The 19545-nt window shown below is 39.4% G+C and overlaps 1 protein-coding gene across 1 annotated transcript; it reads right to left on the bottom strand.

The window, feature by feature from the left end:
* Positions 1 to 1534: 1534 nt before the first annotated feature.
* LOC145448724 (uncharacterized) lies at positions 1535 to 13123 on the bottom strand. The gene is made up of 5 exons (XM_080327186.1): positions 11330 to 13123; positions 11203 to 11265; positions 3858 to 3953; positions 2987 to 3231; positions 1535 to 1870 (listed from the first exon to the last, which is right to left on the bottom strand). The coding sequence occupies exons 1-5, from the start codon at positions 11643 to 11645 to the stop codon at positions 1673 to 1675; spliced, it is 918 nt and encodes a 305-aa protein (XP_080183312.1). The 5' UTR covers positions 11646 to 13123; the 3' UTR covers positions 1535 to 1672.
* Positions 13124 to 19545: the final 6422 nt, after the last annotated feature.

Genomic DNA, 19545 nt, shown 5'->3' with positions numbered 1-19545 from the left:
TCGTGTTGACGATTATACGCGTATGATAAGCTTGTCGACGAGTCCGAAAGAGCTGTTAATTAGCGACTCCCTGATCTGTCGTGAACAATTGAATACCCGCGCTTATCAAGGCATCGAACAATAAAATACGCGCGCTGACCAATGCGTCTTACGTAGCCCCGGCCAAAGTATGGTAGGCCCAAGACGCGGTAGTTAGGCTAGCGATATCTTTCGTACACTAGGCCTATTGCAGATGCGATTGTGCAGGCCAGCGATGATATCGTGCACACACGGCCAATTGCAGATGCGGTTATTCAAGCCAGCGGAACTAGGCTTGTTGGAGACGCGATAAATCAGGCTAGCAACGATTGCCGAGCGCGCGGCAATAAATGACCTGATTTCGCAATTATCTCAGCGGGAGATCGTGTCGCTCGTGTCACGTTATATTTGCAGTGCAATGCGCAATGACGTATCTCGCTTAATTGGTATCACGCCTTTCGTTATTTGGCCGCGCGCAACACTGATAATACGACTTATTGAATTGCAACCGAGTATTAAGGTCTGAAGGGCCATTTCAAAAGGAGGGGGTTTCACGTTTAAGGAGGGGGTTTCGCGTTTCTAAAGGGAGAATAACACATTTTGAACAACGTGCGTTCTTCTGAAAACAGATCCCGGGCCGCGAAATATGACATCTCGGGCCTCATGTGACCCGCGGGCCGCGTGTTGGTGACCCCTGCTTTAAGACCTGACCATCCAAGCACTAGTTAACTAGTAGAAGGGTTTTAGTGAAATAGCTGAAATCAAAACGAGCGAAAATAGTAGCATTTTTCATGAGACACTTGATAGCTTAAGATACATAGTAGTCAATTTGTTGCACATCTGTGCAAAAAAATGTTGTATTTTCATCTTCTTTTTGTATATCAATATTCGGTTAGTTTGTGCGAATGAAATTAATTTTACAAAAAAAGTGCGAATGAAGCTCAAAAAGGTTGAAAAGCACTGCTCTAGGCTACTGTATACTCAGTATGCAGAGTTATATCTTTGGCAGGATGGGTAGAGAAAAGATATGTCAGAAAAATATCAATATGATACCAAACCGAGTTGTGTAATGCAGGGGTAGTCACATTTTTATGACTAAGCCATATTATCGCAATAGCTTTTTTGCGCGTGTTACTGATTGTGGTAGCAAGCCCGATCGACTTGGAAAAGCACGTATTATTCACGGAAGGTTGCGTGACGTGCGACGAATTTATGAACTCAAGAATATCAGCAAATATTACATTATTATGGAACCAACGGTTCGGTGCTGTCGCGAGGCAAATGTTTGCCCGTCCCGACCCATACTATACAAAACCATGACGTAGCTGTATATCGCTGGTGTGATCACGATAAAGTACCATTACCATGTAGGATTACGCCATTATAACGCCACCTTGATCATGAAAAATATCTCGAACAGGAGATTTCCACCCTGGCGCCACCGCCAGATCCTTTGACGAGCAGTCACTGTCAATCACGGAAGGTCATACCAACAAATTGCCATCACCATATGTAGTTGCAATACTTCCGCGACGTTTCAATTTATTTTTATCATTCAGACTACATTAATGTATAACAATATGTACATATTCATATGAACGTTCTCCTTTCAACGGTTCGCCACCTTAATTCCATCTGTAGTTGTGCAGAATTGTCAGGTTTCTTTCTCGCACATAACCCCACTCAGCGGTCTTGCTTTCAAGTAGTTCCACAAACCGAAGTTGGAACTCCCATCATTTCTTACATTCATGATAATATACTTGCGAGGAGACGAGGTTGATGGATATCCTGGATACCACTGGAATTGACTTGAATGTTTCTCCATTCCTGATCGGTACAGCAGAGAAGAAGTCTGTAAAAACAGTAGTACTTCTTAGACTATACTGAAATCAGTTAGTTTTGTTTCTCATAGTTTAAGATGACGCTAATTTGGCACAGCAATTCGATATCTCAAGTACAACAACACAACCGCATTAGCTACATAGACCAAGGACGTTTTGTTCATGGAAAATTATATCAACATACCAGTCATTTGAGGACGATGAATTGACGTGAGTGCGGCAAAATCTGATCACTATATTTACCGCAGGAAAATTGCAGTGATTTCGCGAAAATAAAAAGTAAGATTACTTGATTTGACAGGTATTTACAATGACCTGCTATTCCAGGGATTGGAAACCTTATTCATCAAAAGAGCCATATTGACCGTATATTTTCATTTGTTATACCGAAAGAGCCATATAGTGATTTGAATGGACTGTCACAATTAAATATTAGCGAGTCATTCGTACGCGAAAAAGTCTGTATCGCGCTGATGATCAGGAAGAGAATTTTGGTGCATTACCATACAGGCGTCACTATGTCTGCTTCTCACTATGATTATTCAACCTATTGTGCAATCCAAGATTCCAAGCCGTACAACGTTGGGTACAGCGAATGATGATATTTGATATTATATTGACAGTAACCTCGTTTTGGACATTATGCAAACTGTATCGTACTCGACGGATTATAGATTTGTCCGATGTATAAGCCTTAAACTTACTTGAAGGAATCGTATTTGTCCGATAGAAAAATCGATTATATTGGACTGATAATATTTGCAATTATCAGCAGCATATATTTCAGGATTTTTATGTGGCATATATTTCAGGATTTTGAGAAGGGTGTCTGAGCCGCCAGCCCCCTCAAGGATACGCTACTGTTTTAACCTGATAAAGACTTGTCTCAGCTGCCGAACGAGTACCAATACCGGCCGGTGTGAAAAATTTGATCATATTCATAATTAAAGCGTGAAGGAAGTGCCGAATTATGAAATTTATCAACGAGTCATATGTTAGCATACAAACAGCTTTATATGGCTCGCGAGCCATATGTTCCCTACCCCTGTGCAACTCGGGGGTTGTGATTTAGTCCGAACACCACATGTATGTGAATAGTTACAATATATTACAATATATTCAGATACCGAGTGTTGATATTCCATTCCAAACCATATGGCGATCTTGGATGTGCCAGCTGGCATCTTCGTGAGAGCAAAATTGTACAAAGCTGTTTGTTGAACTCGATCATGAATTTCAGCCATTAGAGTTCCTTGTTTTGCGCATTCTGCCACTGCTTCGTCATACTTTATACCAACTGATGATGACAGATAAGGGAGAGTGAAACATTTTCCAGAATGAAGCAGCCCTACTCGTACCCTGCACTCGTCTTCTGCAAGGATAGAATAGTCATGGTCTATATATTGTAGATATCGCCACAAAGATTATTGGCGCAATGAATAGTGACCGAATTCAGTAGCACAAATAATATCATATATATCACGTCATACTTAGTCAGGCTCATATTATCATGACTACTGTCCTTTCGATCATGACTCACCGTATATGCGTTTGTGCAGGGTGTAAAATTGCAGTATTGATCAGAGATGGTCAAACTAGTCATCGATGGTACTCAAATAGAAGTTGAAGTAACGCCGTAAATTTCTACTAAGGTTGAAGTAGGGATTTCTAGGTAAGTAAAAAAGTCGATATTCTAGGGTAAAAAACGTAAAACTGTTTGGTAGAAGTAGTTTAAAATCATAACCACTTGGGTAAATAGTTCAAGTAGGCAAAATGCACCCAAATTTGGCGTTTGAAATTATTGGTCTATAAATCGACTCGATGTACACGTAATACCGTCATGCGTCGTCTGCCAAAACAGCCTGAACTTGTTATAAACGTGTAATGATATAATATTCAGTAATTTATTACGCGAACGCTTTATTCATATTAATATTCCTGAAGGCCGATAACTTTCAATATGGAATCTAATACCCATTGAGTGGATCTAATCCTAACCTGGTGTTGCCGCTGTTGTTGCGTCTGTCGTAGCTGGGGCTGTTGAGACCTCTGCCGCGTCCTTTCTCTCAATAGTTGGCTTTAATCTCTCCCATTCTGAAATTCCAATTGCACATTGGATGAATTTAGGTGCTACTTTGGGCCAGCGCGTTAGAAAGTATATATTATCTGCCCAGTCATAGATTGATTAATTTCGATATTAAAATTAGAGATACCATTATAGCATCAATATAGAATTTGAAACACTAGATACATGTTTAAAATAGCAATCCTATTAGATTAAAAGGTATATAAATTAATCGCCAAAAACTAGCAAGGGGGCCAGTGGCTTGATGGCGAAGTGGTTCGAGTCCGACCAAGGTCGACTCCACTATTCCTACCTAAGAGTTGGAGATTTATCTAGGCTCCTCCTCGCCATATTATCCGCGTAAACGGTGTCCTAAAAAGCCTGGAAGTGGGCCGCGCTACAATTCGGCAACAACGGAATCAAAATAAAGAAACTCGGCCTGGTATAAATGGCCATTGTAGTCGACAAACACCACGAATACCACAAGTAACAACCAGAGTTGGATCAATTACAATAAATTAATTCAATTACAATTACTCAATGCTAAAAATATCAAATTACAATTACAATTACAATTAGTGTTAAATATGTAATTAATTACAATTATAATTACAATGACTTTTAAACAGGCAATTGATTCAGTAAAGAGGTATTCTTTGACAACAGTAGCGACGTAATTAGCAACAATCTCAAGATATTCATGTTTCATTCCTGCTATGTAGCCTTTAATTAAAAAAAAAACTCGAACGTATTCGAACTATTCCTAATCATGCATGAGTCCTGAAAACTACAGGCACAGAAGAGTGTTTCAAGCGACTGTTAAGAACCAAAGGTTTGAGCGACTAACAGCGAATAGGCTACAGGACAGTCAATGAAATGTAATCAAACGATTAGGCTACTCAGAGTTGAGTGAGGATAATGAAATGTAATCGGTAAGGCGTCAGCGATAAGGATGATTTGATACCGATAAAATTAAAATAAATGCAAAAGATATGAACCTCCTGATGATTAGGAATTACAATATTTTGGTTCGCATTTACATTTTCACTTGTCAGAAACTGTTAGATTGCATTTGATGAACATTACGGTGCGAAAATTTTATGGCCCCAGTAAATTTGGCCAAGATTGGAGGTAAGATTGGGACAATATCTACAAATGCGTAATCAAGTTTGATAAAGCCTTGGTTGGAAACAGTACTGGTCAGAGATAAAAAAAAAAAAAAAATCTTTTACCGTGGTGTAGGAAATGGTTCCGCACAGGTTTCAGAAGAGTTTATTTGCTGTTCATCCATTTTTGGAATATTAAGATTTAGTTTAGCCCACTGGTTCTCTAACCTTTTTAGTTTTCTGTTGCTACTGAAGTATGGGAAACAGTTTAGCGTGACTGAATTATCTAGTTATAACGCAGCACGCATAGAACACCGATGTAAATAGGCTAATTATTACATGTGGTGGCTGTTTCCTAAGGCCTTAAGGCCCCTCGTCGTCATCCTGGTTCGTACCGGATTTTCACTGGTGCGACGAATAAATGATTGATTAAATTATTATTTTATGTTGTAATTGTCAGGTTTTCATGAAAATGTAATTGAGATTGTAATTGAGCAAAATTTTGATCAAATTACAATTACAATTACAATTACACAAAATAGAAATGCTTCAATTACAATTACAATTACAATTACATGAAAAAATGTAATTAATTACATTCAGCTCAATTACAAATTACAATTGATCCAACTCTGGTAACAACTAGTGAGGACTTTTAAGGATATGGCACGTGACCTCGGGCGTAATCTACATATCAATAATCTGATAGTTTACAGGCTCTCTGTATCGAGCAAACTTATTTTATTGTGTGATACGTGAGAAGCATGAATACAAATTGCACGGCTGCTTGCATGAATATTAAACGTGAAAACAGAACGCTTGAATATATGAGTTGAAATGACTCGAGGCGCGATTTTTCGGAAAAAAACACGACCAAACTTGCGTCAATTTGAGTGTTGACTCGCGCTTGTACTCGAACCATTGCTCATGCCTCCACCATGTCATGTAACTCGACACTAATCGGGTCGGAAACTGTCTTTTCTCATTTTGCTAAGAGTAGAGAAGGTCAAAGTAGTCATCGCTGGTACTCCAGTACAAGTAGAAGCGTCGATTTCCAATATGAAGCAGTTCAAGTGAACAAAATAAAATGGCTAATTTGAAAAATTAGTAGAAACACTAGGGGAGATCGGGGACAATTGTAACAGTTTTTTATTTTCGAACATTACGTGTTTTTCTCGTGAATATTTCATTGTCAAACTTTTATATAAAGAAGCCAACAACTCGATAGTTGATATAAAAACTAAAATGAAACTCCATCAATAATAATCAATCATGGAAATTTTTGGGTCGCGAAAATCGTCGCTCAAATGTTACAATCGCCCCGTACCCCGGGGCAATTGTAACGCACATGCGGGGCAATTGTAACAGTGTTCTTTATAACTAAAAACATACGAAATGAACAACAATAATGGGAGCACAAATTTTACTATTGAATTAAACTAAAAAATAGAAGTTTGAACGCTTCCAGGCTACGCCCCATTGCATTTTTGCATCTGAAGAAATTATCATCTTTCGTGCCTCCTACATGAGCTCAAAGTGTACAAGAAACACATTCATTCCGTAATCTCCCTACACATATTCGGCCTCTTCTACCAAGGTGCTGTAGTTCAGCGTGCATAATGGGTTGGGCATTCGGTCACCTGCGAAGGTGCGAAACCGACCTGGCTAAAATATCTTTGTTGAATGGGCCGATGATAGCGTAGCAAACGATGTGTGGCGTCAAAGCTAATGGTATTCTTCTGTTCTGTACAAAATTAAAATAAATTGTTCACACCAGATGACAAAATGTAAGTGGGCCATGCTCAAGGTCAGGGGATGAGGATTCAGTCATGGGCAAGTTCTTAAGTGACCATTGAAAGTCGACAAAGTAAATGTCGATCAACATGAGATAGGTTAGTAGAATCACGGAAATAACCGGACCCTAAGATTCACATCCCCACTTCTGTATGGCCGATCCGACAGAGTATCATGTTAGAATTGATATGACCAGGTAGAGTCTGTTCTGGTATTGTTACAATCAGGGTTGTAACCAAGTCACAAGGCTCCGAGTCACAAGTCAATCTCAGTTTTATAGTTTTGACTCGAGTCAAATCGAGTCATTTTCAATTCACTACCGAGTCAAGTTCGAGTCCAAGTCACCGAGCAGAGGTTCGAGTCCGAGTCATGGTATTATGACTCGAGTCGAGTCCAAGTCATTATGTTGACTTCCAAGTTTACAGTTAAAGGCTTCTTAAATCCACTTTTTATGACTCTGTTTGGTGATATCGAATGGTTCGCATTTATAATATACTAATTTTCGTCATTTTTAGCAGTTTCTGGACGTGTTTTCAAGTACCAGTACCAATAGAAGAAATCCCAATAGTGTGATTACTGTACTATTCCTCGAAATTACAATGAAACGTCGGTCTTGGCCGTCTGAGTCTCGAGTCATATGACTTGGTTCGAGTCATGCGCAATGACTCGAGTCCAAGTCGAGTCAATACACAAATTGACTCGAGACGAGTCGAGTCATTTCCGTATTTTGAGAAAATGACTCGAGTCAAGTCGAGTCATCTGAAAAATGTGACTCGAGTCATTTCAACCCTGGTTACAATTGCCCCTGACACGCTCGACCATGATTTATGTCTCAGGATGGTGCCTTCCCGGCGACGCGAGTCATAGTTTCCCTATCATCACGGTAGATTATGGTAACATTGTTCCAACTACATATATTGGATTGTAACCAGTTGAGGTTTTATTCTTCAGAACAAAATATTCTATATCAGTAAATATTTACTCAAAGGTCCACGATTTCGTTTTTTAAAAATTATTCCGGGGTTTCGCGTCGCAGCTCAACGTAACTTCAGACATATTAGAAGACATAACTATACCGCATGTGCACTCAAAATATGAAGGCGATTTCATCATTCTACTAGCGGTGAGGTCGATTGTTACATTTGCCCCCTGTTACATTTGTCCCCGGTCTCCCCTACTTTATTTAGGAGTGAGACAAATAAGTATACTATGAATGCGAAGGATTAATTTCACCCGAGTTGAGTTGTAAATAATGAATTGATCATGACTCGAACCTAAGACTGAACAGTATGACTTTGACTCAGACTCGAGTCTCAACAGTGCGACTGGGACTCGACCCTTTCCGTCGTAGTGACCCGACTTGTCTCGAATAAATCTAAAAGTAAGATAGAGTGGTGACTCGGAAGTCGGAACCTTTTGACCTGGTTACAACACTGGGATTCACAGATTTAATTCATGTAATATCACCGCTATAAACTTCCTCGAGAAAATATTTGATAAATTATATAAAATATGTGAACAGCAGGTTCGTCGTTGTGAGTGAATAGGACCTATTCCATTTTCGACTCCACGAAACATACTCGCCACAACTTATCTCGGGGAGGGATCACTTGTTGGGTGGTACAATTATTATATTCTTTATTCACAGTCAGAAACTGGTCAATACACACATAATCCGGGTGGAGCGACCTGCACCCAAAGGAAAATGGCGAGATTGGAGTGAATTTTTAAAATTTCTGTAATGCATTCAAATTTTTAATCCTATGCAATACATGGAGAAGTCAATTACAGAATTGCAGTAGCTGAAGAATTGGCAAGGGTTGCAGAGCAGAGGTAGAGATGATTGAAGATGAAGAATCGAAATTACAGAAATGATGCTGTGATTCACTAGTATAATTTTAGTCCGGTGGTTATTAATATATTCTTTATTCACAGTAAGAAACTGGTCAATACACACATAATCCGGGTGGAGCGACCTGTACCCAAAGGAAAATAGCGAGATTAGAGTAATTTTTTAAAATTTCAGTAATGCAGTCAAATTGTTATTCCTATGCAATACATGGAGAAGTCAATGACAGAATTGCAGTAGATGAAGAATTGGCAAGGGTTACAGAGCAGAGGTAAAGATGAATGAAAATGAAGAATCGAAATTACAGAAATGATGCTGTGATTCACTAGTATAATTTTAGTCGAGTGGTGCATTCAAGGCCTTCCGAAGAATATGCACAGTGCCCAATAACGTGATCTTTTGGATCATGTCGAATCGAACGTTACCCGGAATCTGTTGGATACGTCTCATGAGTTTTTTGCTTACGACTCCTGTAGCGCCAATGACAATCGGTACAATGTTTATTTTGCATCGCCACATTTTCTCACATTCCACTTTGAGGTCTGCGTATTTGGACTGCTTTTCTGATTCTTTTTGTTGTATATTGTGATCAGCTGGGTCAGCCAGTTCAATGAATACGCATTCTCTTTTCTTTTTTAGTTTGATGATCATATCCGGGCGGTTGCTTCTCATTTCGCGGTCAGTTATAACTGGTACATCCCACAGAATTTTTACCTGGTCCTTTTCTGTCACTGGTGCTGGGCTGTAATCGTACCAATGTTTTGTCGAAGTGGTGATGTTCAAATGTTTGCATAATTCAAGATGAGTGTAGTGACCAGTCCTATTGTGTCTCCATGTGTATTCGGTAGCTGCAAGTGCACCACAGCCGGACATGAGATATGCCACAGTTTCATTTTGGTTGTGGCACATTCTGCATTTGCCGTCCGTGTTTTGCTTCAGAATGCATTTGCGATTGTATTTTGTAGAAAGCGATTGGTCTTGTGCTGCGAAAATGAATCCTTCGCTTGGCGATTTCAAACCAGAGCTGGATAGCCAGGTTCTTGAAAGCTCGTCTACATGGGGCTGTGAAGTTAACTTCTTGTGCTGTCCATGAAGAGGCGTTGACTCCCATATCGTTTCTCTCATTTTGAGCGTTGCAACACAGCGAGTGCTACTTCATACATGTCGTACGAAATGTACCACCCTTTCCTTTCTCATTGAGTCATGCCGTAATCATGACATCCCATTCACGACTTATAACCTCTTGGTCCAGCCCGAGCTATTAACCCCTGTGGCTAAAACCGTGCTATCATGTCGTAGAATCCTTTAATTATTGATTCGCATATAGCCGTTGAGCGTTATTAATATGGTTAAAAGTTGTAGTGGCGCTTATCTCCCTCAAGTTTCTGGTGAACCACGGTCTGCAATTACCTCCTGGTATAAGTACCCTTACAATGTAATTCAACATCGGCTATATGCGAATCAATAATTAAAGGATTCTACGACATGATAGCACGAATTTAGCCACAGGGGTTAATAGCTCGGGCTGGACCAAGAGGTTATAAGTCGTGAATGGGATGTCATGATTACGGCATGACTCAATGAGAAAGGAAAGGGTGGTACAATTCGTACGACATGTATGAAGTAGCACTCGCTGCGTTGCATATAGAGTTAGAATCTAGTTACATGAATCAGTATTGCTTTGGATTTTGAATGGCAGACTTATGGCAGTATCATTTAGAAGCAAGATCATCAGCGAGTGTAACGTGTGTACGACTGTACGACTGTACGTGTATCTTGAATATCGGTGACTGTTGACACTACATCAATAATAGGAGTTTGGTACACGTGGACTTACACGTAGACACGTGGATGAAGTCAGTCTTATAATCAACTACAACTGCCGACTGCCTTGGGCTATACTTATTATATAGTTTTGCATCAGTGTTGCGTCACAAGTCATCTCGAGTCATTGCTCATTTTGACTCGGGTGAAGTCAAAGTCACAACGCCATGTCGAACTTTCGAAGTACGAGGCATGAGTTAATTGATTGCAATTTGCAAGATTATTGAAGTATAGTTTGAGTCGCTACTCTGAATCGACTACCGAATATCGAGACAATTATGCCTTCAACAATACGCTGCTTGGCTCAAATATACGTAGAACTGATAAACTTATATATGCTGGTAACCGTCGGGCATATAGATTATAGAAAATGCAACCTCTGGAACAAATTGAAAGAAATTGATATGATGCAGAATAAGATCAACCTACACATTCATGCGATACGATTTAAACCAGCGCCAATTGTTTACGCAGAGTTGGTCGGCGCCGATTACTTGATGACTTGAAATATTTTGCTTGGAGTCACAAGTCAATCAAACATTTTTGAAACTCCCCGTCAAGCCAGGTCAAGTCGTTTTGGTAAAGTGGCTCGCGTCAAGTCATGACTCGAGTCGTCACAACGATGTATGGTATTTATTAAAAATATTCGATATCCACACTTATAACTTAGCTAAATATGGATCGAAATATATATTCACCGCGTACCTGATAACAGAGTTGATACGTTTCTGCTCAATTCGGCGATTGTTGAATTTATCACGCTAAAGGCTGTAAGGGAAATGTTAGTATACTGATTGGATCGTAATATAGAATGCTTTCATGAAAGACCTACAATTCGTTACTTTTACAGCGATGATGTCATCAATTAGATCGTAGTCCATCTGCACAGGAGGAGCTCTATTACCCCGTTCTCCTTTTGGACCAAATATCTCTGCAGGGCCCTGGACTCCACTGTGACGCGGTTGAGTTTCCGCTATTCCATCCTCCGGAAAAACATCTTCGATGTTCTTGCAAATTAAATGTTGTTGGCTACTCGACCTCACGCACCAGAACAATGCCAAGACAGGAATCAACCTCGAGATGGATTTCGACATTATGAGAGAATCTACAAGGTATGGTGCAAAATACTTCAGGTCAGACATCTGCATTTAAGACCCCGATGAAAAGTTGGTACCAGTGAGTTCAGTCGGCAGGTATGCAAGATATCACCTAACTCCGACTGTTAGGTTATATGGTTATATAATCGCCATAATTGTTTGTAGTAACAGTGGACTTCATTCAAGCAAGGAGTGGGTGGCTGCATCTATTTCTGTATAATTGTGTTGAAATATATAGGTCGTGGAATCACATCCAAGAGATTTGTTACGAAGTCGAGATATGGGATAAGTGATGTGCATTTATATATCCAAACCAGCGGTTCTCAACCTACTTTGTCTTCGCAGACCCGTTTCAGACCGTCACGGACCCTCGTGGACTCCCACGAAGTTTTAGTTCACATTTAGCTCAATTATCGTACAATCGTCATCTGCCTAGTGCAAATGATAACTGTAGGCTTGGTGATAAACAGCAACAAAATGACTTTTCTTGAAAATAAGACCATACTATTAATGTAAAAATTGGGTTGACTTCTATTATTTCAAAACGAACTCTGCAACTGCATTTCTTGAAATACGTGGTCATGTCTTGAACATCCGCTCCTTCAATTTGATATGAACGAGTGCCGAAAATCCATTTCCACAAACATAAGTGGTGGCGATTGTAATAATAACGCGTAACGCTTCCGACGACACATTTAGGTATGATCGCAACAAATATGGCCCCAAAATTAGCAAAAACTTTTTTAATGGACATATGACGTTAAGCCTGGCCATTTCTATCTATCAGCTTATCTTGAAGTTATTATGGATAAAATGGTTATGTATATCATAGGAGAAAATGGATTTTTGTAAACATTTCAAAGTCACTGTGATTGACCTTGCTCATCCAACTTTTTTCTACAATCCCAACAAAACACCTCTAAACAGAGACATGTTTTTATCAATAGGCTATTGACAATTCGGAAATTGAAATGATGCTGCACAGAAGGATATCTCATCTCAGTTGGTCATTCTGTTGATGTGATCTCTTGAGTTATATTAGTAATGAAGCGAAACTGCCTCGTGATTTTCCGAATTTAGAAAAATACAAATTAGGTTATCAACTATTTGAGGCTTCGCGGACCTCGTGAAAATGCTTCGCGGGCCCCCGGTATAGAACCACTGGTCTAAACATTGGGTATCGAAACGAAGTTCTGTCGGAGCAGCGAGAATGTATAACGAGATCTTATGCCGTGTGATTCCAAAGGAGCTAAACGCAGTGCCTTCCAGGGATGGTCACTCCCCGAGTATACAGCCCGAAAATCGGATCAAGACAGTGCACCATGACGTTGTTTTGCTGCGAATCTGTGATATGTTATAACGGCCACGTTGCTGTACCAGAGAAATTCCTAAATTATTGTACCGTGTGATCATAATATACATTACACATTATTGTTTGAGAATTCCCGGTAAAATTATTTCAATCCGCTCTCCAGCTCACTTCTGTTACCGATGAATGATCAACATCGACGAAATATTTCAACCAATTTCTCGTAACAAAGCCCGATAATATGTAGGACAGACTGGCAGTTCTACAACGGCGCGAGATTGCTATCCCGCGAGATTAAACAAGGTCTTACACTGCACTCCCTTATATAGTTGAAATTTATTATGTTTCGTGATGTTTACCCTGAATTCGAGAGAATTTCATTTGTGGCTATTCTCACTGCTATTATAAAATAGCACATTCCTAACGGGATATACATCTAGCAATGCGAGTGGGTAAGCTTTCTTCCACGGACAAGTAGTTGAACGCTTTGTGCTTTAGCGTACACCTGCAAAGAGCTACCAATTATACATGGGGTTGAACGAATGGAATGCAAAACTTATTTGAAAAACAATGATCTCTTTATCCAGAAAATGGATATCCGAAACGAATGCGTTATGCTAAAATGTGGTATATAATTGGTTCTCAGCGGCCGGTATACGCGTCAACTGTCCTGCCAATTCGCCAAACATTTTATTGTATCTCTAACTCACAAAATTAAAGATGTTCAATGCTGCTTCATTAATTAGAGAAATGAAATCTGAGACTTGAAATTGATTTATAAATTTCGAACGAATTTTTTTACATCGTTTCGTAATATAGACTTTAGTCTGTTCCAGGGCAGCGTATGATAACGAAAAATTTTTAAGCTTTTACGAATTAGATCAAAACTACAACTGTGCAGTTTATTTCCAAATGATATTCTAATTAGAAGAACTGAATTCGCGAAAACGTGGGCATTGAATGAAGTCTAGTTTATATCAAATTAGTGTCAAATCTCATAAGCATGTTATTAGCAAATGTATGTGAAGAAAGCTTCGTTCCTTTCGTACTATGCAATTCTCCTGTAGCCTTTTCAGAAAAACTAGGAATTGGACAATAACTGAAATTAGAGCATAGAAACATTTCGTAATTAGATTAGGATTAGGCCTACACTTAGATCAAAAATTATTCATAAATTAAAATGTAATTAGATTACATGCATTTCAACATTAAAAAGACCCGTAAACCCGCGCGTTTCTTATTTCAGAGGGTGGGTACAGCTCCGCGATAAGGTAGTAAATAATGAGACAGATAAGGTCCGTATCGCTGCCCGTCAGTTGGATGCTCCTGCAGTATAGTATATACGACGGGGTGATAGTAGGCTACATGAAGTTGAAGACAGTTTCCCAATCATTATATGTAATACCTCGTTTAGAAAATCAGTTTCACTTTGCGATGAACAGCAGGATGAACGTATCGCAGCTCCAATTCTTCGAAATCGTAATGCATGCCATTCCAGGCCCGATCTCGGCGTTCTTAAGGCCTTTTGGGATAATTACGTTCAGACCAAAGTGACTGAACACTTAACAGTGAACATCATCACTACACTGAAACGCTTACAATCTACATGCCGACAAGACATACATAGTGTACACGTGTAGTGATAGACATATGTAGCACTAGGGCTGTTCAAAAATAACTTTTTTTTTTCAGATTCCAGCCATTGACTGATTAAATTGTCAGGTTACCCTAAAAAACGCTGCACACCAAATTTGGTTCGATTCTAACAAGTATAGGACTCCGTAGATCCAATTAAAAATTTTAATTTATTATCGAAAATAAAAAAAAAAATCCAAATTTTTCTGTCAACCCCTTGAAATTGTTGAGCTGTCTTCGAAGACGTTGCAAAACAAATTTGAGTCAATTCCGACCAGTAGAAGCGGAGTTATGTAAGTTTTTCGTTGAGAAATCGCTGATTATCCACCGATCAAGGATAATCCGAGGATTATCATCGAAAAACTCACATAACTCCGCTTCTACTGGTCGGAATTGATTCAAATTTGTTTTGCAACGTCTTTGAAGACAGCTCAACAATTTCATTGGGTTGGCAAAAAAATTTGGAAGATTTTTTTTTCAATTTTCCTTAATAAATTTAAAATTTTAATTGGATCTGCGGAGGCTTTTACTGGTTTGAATCGAGTGAAATTTGATGAGCAAGGTGTTCTACTGCAACCTGACGATTTTAGAGGTGACCGGCATGAATCGGGAAAAAAGTAATTTTTGAACAGCCCTAATGTAGCACTGTCGTACCTTGCGTAGAATTTAATTGTTAAGCGTCAGGCAAAGTTTACTACTGCACCAAATCAAATGATATCGTTGCCGATTTACAACTGGCAGTAACATGATTGGTTGAAAAAGTCAACAACTGCCAATGCGTGAAATGTGTTCCGATTGGATTCCCGACTGTGATTTGGAGGTTTTTGAAATGGCTAATATCATATTACAGATAACATGAATGTTGTTACGTTTGGGGAAGGGATTGTTGAAAATTCCTTCAAGGCAAACCGTCAAATCTCCAGAGCAACTCGAATAACAACTCAGTGTGTTCAAGGTGACTTCTTATATGTCTTTTCGAATGAACTGTGCGAATAGATATGCCGTGAAATGCACGAGGAGTATGCACAAGATCGACAACATCGCCGGTGCGCGATCAATCGTCCATTAAAAAACATTAAAAAATCGTGATGCTCCCAGGTGCAACAACATGTCGGAATTTATAAACTTGACATTTATAGAACTTCTGTATTCTTGTTATGACGCAGACTATTGGCCAATTATGTCATTCGATCGATTCTTTGTTGCAAACAGTAAAACCGTAGAAATCACATTCGAAGTTCGATCGTTTTTGACATGATTGTGCTATATCTATTGAACCGACTATTTCGAGGGTTCCAAACATTCCATATCGCAGTGGTCGGGAACCTATGGCTAGCGAGCCATATATGGCTTTTTTAGGTATAATATATGACTTTTGGCCAAATATTTATTTTTGTACTGGATTGACCAATATTGCAGCAACTTGTTAGTAACGGCATCGGTTACGCCAGTGACTCTTAACGTATTGGTCTGTACGTAATATTTGCATCATTTACTTTTGGGCGCGCCATGATCGATCTTCTGTGGTTGCTTTGGTCGGTTCCAAGTCCACTTTGTTCGTTACGATAGCCAATAAGTGTCAGGCCCATCAATGTTTTGACGATGATTGGCCAGATCATTAAAATGTCTGCCCACCCCTGTATCAAGCAATTTCGCTTGATGTATATTAAGGTTGATCTGACATTAGACTTGTCCGGAAAAAGGATATCAGGTTGTCATTGCTCCAGATATATTGTAATCACTTAGACATACGAGACGAAAATAAAAGAATATCTTTTATGTGAGGCTAACATGCGACGGTTATTTTATATCAAGGTTTTATCACCGCCAAGCATTTCGGAAGCACACACATCACATGGAGTAGCATGGTCGGCTGGTCGCACGTGGTTCGAAACCTTATGTCTAGGCCGTGTCTCCTAGCGTGAACATGCCAAGCGCCGAAAAGCAAGTTCGTAAAATAGTGGCGATCTCGTGGGCTGCACAGTGCACACTCCCACGAGAAAGCATTAAAACGGTTTCATACTATATTAGGTTTTCGTTCTGTCATAACCGCTAATACGGTTGGACTCATTTCTGTACATTATGCTTATTTTTAAAATGATTTTCGATGCATACATTAATATGATTTACGAAATAATTTCGGTTTGCCGACGAGCTTTGTACATTTTGAAAACTTCTGTTTCACTCTTTTTGAAAACATGTTTATTGTTTATAGTATCTCGTGTGCGTAAAATCAATTGGCGTGTCATGAAATATTATATCGCGTGCCGCAAATGGCACGCATGTCGGAAATTGCCGACTCCCGATGTACGCGGTCTATCCTGTGTTAGCCGTAACAACAACATCAGCCACTCCATAATTTCTACCTAAGTGTTGAAGATTTATCTAGGCTCCTCCTCGCAATATCATCCGTGCAAACGGGGTCTTATAAAAAGCCTGGAAGTGGGCGCTGCTACAAGTCGGCAGCTACGGAATAGTAATTAAGAAAATTGGCATGGATTTAATGACCATAGCAGTCGACAAACACCACGAATACCACAAAACAAACAATCAAAAAAAATCAGCCACGCAATACGCTATGACCGTAAAAGTTTCGAGACTGGTTGACGCTACAATTGTCAGCGTTTGCACCGAGCAGATTTTGAATCACTACGATCAATTTAGAACCGGCATAGTCTTTGATTTCTTCTATTACTCGGAGAGATATTGGTGATTTACGCACTAACGTTGGCCTATGCTGAAGATCGGATATGTAATCGGGTATCTCAATTTGCGCATACTGGAATATCCCCAGCTAACTGTCCGTATTACGATATGAATCAAAACAAATTTTACCAGATGTTTCATTATGTCAATTTATTACGCTATATCAAAAAGAATTTTGTGAGTCTAAAATTTACCACCCGGTATTTTTTCTTTTTCAAAGGTCTCATTCCAAATTTCGATCCCGGATTCGCTCTCTAAGACATAATTTGCTATTTTGCTTCCACAAGTACCATCTATAATAGTTTATTTTATTATACTAATTATAAATATATCTCCATCGATCGCAATAGTACAAAAATTATCTGGCAATACATTTTTCAACGACCACGCCAAACGCGGACAAATTGGAACTTCAGTTATTCGCATGTGCACCGGCGCTCTTGTCAAAGGTGGAGGTGCTTCGTGCGGAGATCGGTATCGAGTAGCGTATTTCAGTTAGCTGAGTGACTTTTGAGGCACGGAGAACCACGTTTTATCGATTTTGGTTAGTATAATTACTAGGGCAAGTTTTTGTTGCACTTAAATCGCGAGAAAGTTGCATTTAATTTTAACAAAAATTGCAGTAAAAAGTTGCATTTATAGATTTTGTTGAATTAGGGTATGCGATTCTCGAAAGGTTCCGTTGTATAACCTAGTTCATGCAGAGCTGTCAAATCTGCTACTTCGCCATTCAACGGTTTGACGAAACCACCAAAATTACATTTTTCCCGACACACAGCATGAAAATCGGCAATGCGGGAATAATTTTCCCAAAATAAGCCAAAACGCATAGCGATGGCCCACGCCGAATAACACACCCCGAACCCCCTAGGTCTGCAAACTTTACCAAAGACATTACAGAACCCCTCACTCTTGGTGACGTAAACAAAATCAATAGCCTGAAAAGGTGACCTAGAGAAAATGTAATTTTTGGCGATCTCGCCTGGGCGTTCGTGAAATGGGAAACTATTTCAAATTTAAACGACATAATTAGTAAAGCGGTCTATTTACATATTGTTTGGGCACGGTCGTGCTTGACATGGGTAGTTGAACTTCTTGCTTACAAGCCATTGCGTCATAACGCTAGCAGAGAGATGCAGCTATCCCATCATATAGCTCTTTGTTATGCAAATCAAAGAGAATAGAACAATACTACGCAATATTCGATAAAAGATGCAGTAAAAGTTGGCATGATAAATAGAGTAAAGCTGCAAAAAGTTGCAGTATAAAATCCCTCCAAACAGCTCAAAACATAATTGTACAATGTACATATATTCTGAGTATCTAGGAAGCTGTCGGGAGCTGTAAAATAAGTTGCAAAAGTTACAAAAACTTGCCCTAATAATTACGTTAGAAGCGCGAAGAACCTGAATGAGTTAGTTATTTTTTTTAATAAGTTGGTGTAATTTGTTTTCGTAAACATGCAATCAGGACGGACGTACTTAATGATACAACTTTACAAGCTACGGTACACATCAAAACGAGCATTCAACGTTGGCGTACATCTACGATACCACCAAGATTGCGTGATGGAGTTGCGTCTGACTTGTTTAGCGGGACGTGGGTTTAATGCCCGGTCGGGTGAGACCAAAGATAGCCTAGCTGTATAGTATTTCCGTCTTCAAAACACCTCGATTGCACGGACGGCAATACATCTGATCTCATAAACGTAAATCTACGATACAACTTGAAAATCTACGGTTCTGATAGGAAGGAGCCGAAATTTCTTGAAGTAATATTTGAAAGATCCTTGGCTTAGAGAAAATGTAAATCAGGGGTGGCCAACCCGTGGCCGTGGTGGGAAATTTGTGTGACAGTGGACAATTAATTCAATTAGTATATGTTGGCGGCCGTCGATATGCAAATCGAATTTCAGAATTGACTCCCGAGAGATTTTGATTAACCTTGAAATTTTTTTCGCGCTGGTCGCGACTCTATACGCCTTCGTTTTTCGGTTTTAATATAATAACGCCCTTGCAATCTGAGCCACGCTGTACATACGTGAACACATCAAGAAAAATGATGTGCCCCGTATAAAAATATTTACTTGGAATCGTGTGCTCCTCGCGAACGAAATTTGTTTCAGGTACGTTTGAATGATTCAAATAATTTTTCACGATACCGACATTCCGACAATCCTGATGGGATATCAACAAATAACAGCATGCAACGAAGTGATTAATAGCAATTGGCCTACCAGAGGATCCATCGTCATTTATAACTTATGCCGTAAATTTTCGAACGCACCCCCTCCATCAACTT

Source organism: Botryllus schlosseri, chromosome 10, assembly GCF_051294905.1.
Source record: "Botryllus schlosseri isolate E-star chromosome 10, Bs_hap1, whole genome shotgun sequence".
Classification (NCBI taxonomy): Eukaryota; Metazoa; Chordata; class Ascidiacea; order Stolidobranchia; family Styelidae; genus Botryllus; species Botryllus schlosseri.
This window is presented reverse-complemented; position numbering and strand designations above follow the sequence as displayed.